The sequence below is a fragment of the Gadus chalcogrammus genome, chromosome 5, assembly GCF_026213295.1.
Source record: "Gadus chalcogrammus isolate NIFS_2021 chromosome 5, NIFS_Gcha_1.0, whole genome shotgun sequence".
Taxonomy (NCBI): domain Eukaryota; kingdom Metazoa; phylum Chordata; class Actinopteri; order Gadiformes; family Gadidae; genus Gadus; species Gadus chalcogrammus.
This window is the reverse complement of record NC_079416.1, coordinates 22,177,486-22,184,985: the sequence shown is the minus strand read 5'-3', so window position 1 is coordinate 22,184,985 and position 7,500 is coordinate 22,177,486. Positions and strand designations below refer to the sequence as shown.

The 7,500-nt window shown below is 51.7% G+C and overlaps 1 protein-coding gene across 2 annotated transcripts in view; it reads left to right on the top strand.

Annotated features, from left to right (window-relative positions):
• mipol1 (mirror-image polydactyly 1) overlaps positions 1-7,500 on the top strand; it is a 16,537-nt gene that overhangs the window by 6,164 nt on the left and 2,873 nt on the right. For both annotated transcript variants that reach the window (XM_056589957.1, XM_056589956.1), the window contains exons 6-11: positions 874-952; positions 1,281-1,371; positions 2,045-2,171; positions 4,267-4,297; positions 4,450-4,626; positions 6,412-6,471. In XM_056589957.1, the coding sequence (XP_056445932.1) occupies positions 874-952; positions 1,281-1,371; positions 2,045-2,171; positions 4,267-4,297; positions 4,450-4,626; positions 6,412-6,471 (565 nt within the window). The remainder of the gene's footprint in view (positions 1-873; positions 953-1,280; positions 1,372-2,044; positions 2,172-4,266; positions 4,298-4,449; positions 4,627-6,411; positions 6,472-7,500) is intronic.

Below are 7,500 nucleotides of genomic sequence, written 5' to 3'. Positions count from 1 at the left end.
CCTTTATGTTGCGCACAGTGGGAAGCTCAGCCAGAACAAAGCTTTGGCTTGTTGACTCTTCTCTTACACTAGTGTATTTGCATGCTAATATTAGCACGCAGGTTGGTGACATACTAATGGTAACATACAGGCCGTAACGTGCTATGATTAGCACACAGGAATGCTAACATGCTAATATTAACACACAATATGCTAACATGCTAGCATTAGCACACAGGATGGTAACATGTAAATATTAGCACATATGATTATATAATGCTAATACAAGCCACAGGATGCTGCTAACATGCTAGCATTAGCACAAAGTATGCTAACATGCTAATATTAACATACAGGACATAACATGCTTATATTCACACACAGGATGCTAATATGCTAATATAAGCCACAGGATGCTAACATGCTAGCATTAGCACACAGGATGGTAGCATGCTAATATTAGCACACAGGACGTAGCGTGCTAATAATAACACGCAGGATGGCTTGAGAGCCGTGGTGGACAGTGTAATAGTAAGGAGAGAGTGTTATAATGAGTCGACAGTGTAGTAATAAGGAGAGGGAGAGTAATAATAAAGGTGATTAACATGCATGCGACTCTATATTAGTTTAAAGGTCACCGTGCTTCTGTGATAAAGTCAATATGAAGTTTCCAACCGCTTCGTAGCAATACTGCCGTTACGATCTCTGCCTCGACGCAACATCTCTCTCTCTCTCTCTCTCTCTCTCTCTCTCTCTCTCTCTCTCTCTCTCTCTCTCTCTCTCTCTCTCTCTCTCTCTCTCTCTCTCTCTCTCTCTCTCTCTCTCTCTCTCTCTCTCTCTCTCTCTCTCTCTCTCTCTCTCTCTCTCTCTCTCTCTCTCTCTCTCTCTCTCCAGATCCAGAGGTCTGAGCAGAGAGAAGAACGTTTCTTTTCTGTTGAAGGAACTCGACTCTCTGAGGGCCGTCAACAGCAAGGTGCTAATATATAAAGTATTACCTATCTAGAAAATATATAGAACACAACATATATATATACAATGTATAGATCATATAACATGTATAGAATATAGAACATACATATAGAACACATATAGAACATAACATGTATAGAACATCTGTATAACAAAGAACATATATAAAACATAACGTATACATATAGAAGATGTGTAGAACATAACATATATATTAACATATATATATATATCGTGTGTGTGTGTGTGTGTGTGTGTGTGTGTGTGTGTGTGTGTGTGTGTGTGTGTGTGTGTGTGTGTGTGTGTGTGTGTGTGTGTGTGTGTGTGTGTAGCTGCAGCTCCAGCTGGTCCACCAGCAGAAGGAGGTGGAGGAGCATCAGCTTGGAGAGGAGTTCAGCACCTCCCCTCAACTCCTCCCTCAAGGTAGCTCCTGTCTCCTAGCTCCTCCCCCAAGGTAGCTCCTGTCTCCTAGCTCCTCCCCCAAAGTAGCTTCTGTCTCCTAGCTCCTCCCCCAAGGTAGCTCCTGTCTCCTAGCTCCTCCCCCAAGGTAGCTCCTGTCTCCTAGCTCCTGTCTCCTAGCTCCTGTCTCCTAGCTCCTCCCTCAAGGTAGCACACTCCCCTCTTTGTATACCCCCCACCATTGTTTATATTTGTTCCTTTCTCCTGTCTCCTAGTCCCTTCCCAGTCTCCTAGCTCCTCCCCCTGTCTCCCAGCCCCTCCCCCTGTCTCCTAGGTCCTCCATCAAGGTGATTCGGAGCTCCTCCCCCTGTATCCTAGCACCTCCCCTTTGCTCCTTACTCCTCCCCCTGTATCATTGCCCCTCCCCCTGTCCCATGGCCCCTCCCCCGGCCTGGGGGTTTCCAGCAGGTATGGCGGTGGGGCTCGTTGGGATTGGCCGGTGTTGTAGTGAGGCTGGTTCTGATTGGCCGGTCTTGTAGTGAGGCTGGCTCTGATTGGCCGGTGTTGTAGTGAGGCTGGTTCTGATTGGCTGGTGCTGTAGTGAGGCTGGGTCTGATTGGCTGGTGCTGTAGTGAGGCTGGCTCTGATTGGCTGGTGCTGTAGTGAGGCTGGCTACTGATTGGCTGTGGGGTGTCAGCTGTCTTCCAGGAGCTGTGCGCCGCCCAACGGGAGCGGGACCAGGCTCTGATGTCACGGCTGCGTCTGGCCAATGAGGAGCGAGATGAGGCCCTGCTCCGTGCAAAACGGCTCCAGCAGCAGGAGGAGTACGCACGCACGCACGCACGCACGCACGCACGCACGCACGCACGCACGCACGCACGCACGCACGCACGCACGCATGCACGCACACACACAACAACAACCACCCATACACACTAACATACACATAAACACATACACACTAAAATACACACTACCACACACACTACCATACACACACACAAACATAAGCAATAACACTACCACACACACTACCACACTACCACACACACACACACACACACACACACACACACACACACTACCACAGACAGACAGACAGACAGACAGACACTATTCCAGCGTGTGTAGTGAGTATGTAGTGAATAACGTGTGTGTGTGTGTGTGTGTGTGTGTGTGTGTGTGTGTGTGTGCGTGTGCGTGTGCGTGTGAAAGAGATATAGATTCCTGGTTGCTCCAGGAGGGCAAACAGTTAGCATATATTTACCCATCGTTGTCCTTACGTCCATCTTATTATTGGTCGTATTTGTATCGGTAGAAACGACCTGCGTGTTTAACCTGTAAACATGACCCTACTGGTAGCTGACCCCCCCCGTCAGACGGCGGTCCTGCTCCTTCACGGTACGGCGTGTAGGAGGTTCCTCCTCGCGCTCTGTGTGCCAAGGTCAAGTAGGAGTGGAGTGATCGAGGCGTGCGGCGGAACGCGCGCGCACCGGGCCTTTTATTAAAGTGCATTAGAGCAGGCTTTGGCTTGATATTGAGTGTGTTCTTTTAAACAGTGGAGTACAGAGGAGTGTGTTGGTTTCGGTGTGCGGCAGCTCCCTGTGGAGCGGGAACGGGCGGACAGCTGCCGCTACATTATTACATTATTAGCTGCTGCTTACCTGGGGACCGGGCGCGTGATGAAACAAGCCTCCCTGGGGAGCCTCTTATCTCGTCTTAGCTCTCGGAGCCTGCTGGAGTCTGGAGGCTGGAGGCTGGAGTCTCGAGGCTGGATGATGACATTCCCCTCCAGTCTGCCAGCCGGGCCAACGCTAGCTCCACGAGCTAACACTCTGCGCGGGCACTGCAAAGATAACGCTAAGCTAACCCTCTTCCCCGGCTGACGTGGCTTTGTTGCAACCCCACTGTGTTGCAACCCCACTGTGTTGCAACCCCGCCGGGTTACAACCCCAGTGTCTCGGGGTAGTGGTGGGGGGAGGCAACAGATGTTAAAGCGGCTGTGTTCTGGGTATAGAGGAGTAGATTGTGGGTGAACAATAAAAGAATGGAAACGGATGACGATGGTGAACGCGGGTTTACTGGTGAACACAAACACAACAGCACAAACAATGCAGCCGGGCTTTGGGACTCGAGTGTTGCCAAATAAAAGAACCGAAACGGAACAAAAGCTAAGCTAAGCTAACAGCCGACGCAGGTGAACATAGCTTACCAGCTGCCCGAGCAGACCCCCGCACGCCCCCCTCCCTGAGGGTAGGATACCCCGGGTAGGAACACGCCTACCCTCGTGTTTCTGAACAGAGAACGGCCCAGTGTTGTCAATGTATAGAAGGCCTCTCTCGTACCTGTCCCAAGAGTGCAAGGGAGCAACCAATAACAGACCAACAGATAGTGGAGCCGACAAATGGTTCAGAACAAACGCAAACAGGGGAGGCAGGAAACTGAGGGACAATATCGATCATTTAGGAAGTATTTTGTATACAGACAATATCTAGGATGTAGCGATCTCTCCAAGGATCTAAAGACTCTGGAGATACAAACAGGGCCAACCTCAGCAGACCCAAAGAGAGAGCCTAGCCAAACCGGAGCAGGTCTGTGATGTGATTGGTCGATTCAGATGAGCTGGTCTGTAGAGAAGCGATGATGGATGATTGGTTAATCGACTGTCAGCTGACAGAGGGAAACAATGAGACAGCAACATACAAACAGTGACCGTAACAGGCTACCGCTAGGCTAACGCTTGTCTCACAAAGCTAACGCTGCAGCAGTGCTAGGCTAAAGCTAGGTTAATGCTGGGCTAACGCTGCTAGCGTTCTTCTCACCGAGCTAACACGGATACCGCTAGGCTAATGCTAGGCCACTGCTAGGCTAATGCTCCTCTCAGCCAGCTAACACATGCTGTCTTCATGTCTATTCTAGGATGGAGGATGTAACCCCAGCGTTTAATATGGTGAGCGCGCACACACACACACACACACACACACACACACACACACACACACACACACACACACACACACACACACACACACACACACACACACACACACACACACCTGCGTGTCTATATCATGTCTATTCAGTAACGTACGGTGTCTCCAGGACCAGGACGTGGAGGAGGTCCTGGGGGGCCTGGCGGAGGCGGACTCGGCCCGCTCCGTCCAGCAGACGGGGGCGGTCCTCCTGGCTCTGCTCCAGAAGGCCCGGCAGCGCCACCGCGACATCACCACGCAGGAGATGACGGTCCTGATCGACGAGAGGGACCGCACCGCCACCAAGGTACGTCACCATGGTTACAGAAGGGGCTGTGTTACCATGGTCACAGAAGGGGCTGTGTTACCATGGTCACAGAAGGAGCTGTGTTACCATGGTTACAGAAGGGGCTGTGTTACCATGGCCACAGAAGGGGCTGTGTTACCATGGTTACAGAAGGGGCTATGTTACCATGGTCACAGAAGGGGCTGTGTTACCATTATCACAGAAGGGGCTGTGTTACCATGGTCAAAGAAGGGGCTGTGTTTCCGTGGTCACAGCAGGGGCTGTTCCAATGTTTACAGCAGGTCTGCGTTCTCATGGTTACGTTAGGGGTGTTTCCATCTTTACAGCAGGGTTACGTTGCCGTGGTTACAGAAGGGCTGTGTTTCCATGAGTACAGCAGGGCTGCGTTCCGCCGGTTACGGCAGGACCGCGTCACCATTGCGATGCCGGCTGCATTTCCATGGTTACTGCGGCGCGGTGTTTCCATGGTGACAGCGTGTAGCCATCTCAATGATGCACACACTAACACTATTGTCTAGCTGGCATGTAGTAGACATCGTGATGGAGGCGTTGCTGTAACACTACGCTGTTGGCGCGCGGAGGGGAACAGAGCCCAGCTGGCTGAGTCAGGGTCCAGGTGTGGGCGCCATACACAACATGTATGATATATCAAATATTAGAGAGAGAGAGAGAGGGAGAGAGATCCCTCGCTCCCCCTCCTCATCTCTCAGGGATTAACTCTGTGCTTCCTGAGAGCCAAGGAGACTTCTGGGAAATATTCTGGAGGATATGAGAACCAGGGAGAACCCTTTGTCCCTCTTTCTCCCACTCCTCAAACTCTCTCACTCTGTCTCTCTTTTTCTCTCTCTGTCGTTATTTCTCTCTCTCTCTCTCTCTCTCTCTCTCTCTCTCTCTCTCTCTCTCTCTCTCTCTCTCTCTCTCTCTCTCTCTCTCTTTCGCTTTTTTATCTTTCTTTCTCTTTCTCTCTTTCTTTTTCTCTCTGTATGTGTCTGTCTGTCTGTCTGTCTGTATCTCTCACTCTCTCTGTCTCTCACTCTCTTTGTCTCTCTCTTTCTCTCTCTCTCTGTCTCTCTGTCTGTCTCTCTCTCTGTCTGTCTCTCTGTCTGTCTCTCTCTGTCTGTCTGTCTGTCTGTCTGTCTGTCTGTCTGTATCTCTCTCTCTCTCTCTCTCTCTCTCTCTCTCTCTCTCTCTCTCTCTCTCTCTCTCTCTCTCTCTCTGTCTCTCTGTCTCTCTCTCTCTCTGTCTCTCTCTGTCTGTCTCTCTGTCTGTCTCTCTCTCCGTCTGTCTCTCTGTCTTCCTCTCTAATTGTCTTTCTCTCAGCTCTATTGCTCGGCCCCTCTCTGCTGAGCCAATATCCGTGTTATTACGCTGGGCGGCCCACTGCTGTCCTCTGATTGGTCAGTTATTGAGCTAATATCTCCTTTATTACAGCAGGGCCCCACCGGCCCCAGCCACCCACCCACAACGGACCGCCGGCCGCATCCCAATACATCTAGACAGACCGCCACTAGCCGGCCGCATCCCAATACATCTAGACAGACCACCACTAGCCGGCCGCATCCCAATACATCTAGACAGAACACCACTAGCCGGCCGCATCCCAATACATCTAGACAGACCACAACTAGCCGGCCGCATCCCAATACATCTAGACAGAACACCACTAGCCGGGCTGCATCCTAATACATCTAGCTAGACCACCACTAGCTCTATAGAACCGATTTATCTAGCTCCATGCTACGTTCAACAGTTTAATTTCATGGTAAACTTCCTCTTTGTCTCCAGTTGAATCGTCTGGAACTACTGACCAGAGAAAAGAACCAGGCAGCACACGACGCCTGCAAGGTAGGCACACACACACACACCACACACACACACACACACACACACACACACACACACACACACACACACACACACACACACACACACACACACACACACACACACACACACACACACACACACACACACACACACACACACACACACACGTACTCTTCCTGTGTTAACTTTTTAGGATAGGGGAGGAGGTGTAGAGAAAAGGAGGTGTAGAAAGAGAGGAGGTGTAGGGAGAGAGGAGGAGGAGGTGTAGAGAGAGAGGAGGAGGTGTAGAGAGAGAGGAGGTGGAGAGAGAGGGGAGGAGGTGTAGAGAGAGAGGAGGTGTAGAGAGAGAGGAGGTGTAGAGAGAGAGGAGGTGTAGAGAGAGAGGAGGTGTAGAGAGAGAGGAGGTGTAGAGAGAGAGGAGGAGGAGGTGTAGAGAGAGAGGAGGTGTAGAGAGAGGAGGTGTAGAGAGAGAGGAGGTGTAGAGAGAGGAGGTGTAGAGAGAGAGGAGGTGTAGAGAGAGAGGAGGAGGAGGTGTAGAGAGAGAGGAGGTGTAGAGAGAGAGAGGAGGTGTAGAGAGAGAGGAGGTCGAGGGGGGCGGTAGAGGAGCAGGGAGGAGGTGCAGGAGCAGAGCTGTCTGCGGGGGACCCCCGGCCCGGAGCTAAAGGTCACAGCGTGTCCTGCGTCCCCCCAGGCCGGACGGGCTCATTTGGGTACGGCGTGATGAGGAGGCACTCCGCTGGGGGGGTACATATTGACGGAGGGTGGGGCGCTTTGATGCCCTCCTGGTCCTCTGGCCTTGAGGGGACTAATGAGAGAGGAGGGGGGCTGGCAGAAGGTCCCCCCCACTGCTCCATATTCATATCCATGGTCCTACTGGTCTGAACTATCTTACCGACTGGTGTGGTGCCTCTCTCATCCTCTCCTCCTCCTCTCCTCCTCCCCTCCTCTCCTCTCTCATCCTCTCCTCCTCTCCTCTCCTCTCCTCTCCTCTCCTCTCCCCTCTTCTTCTCTCTCCTCCTCTCCTCTCTCCTCCTCTCCCTCCCCTCT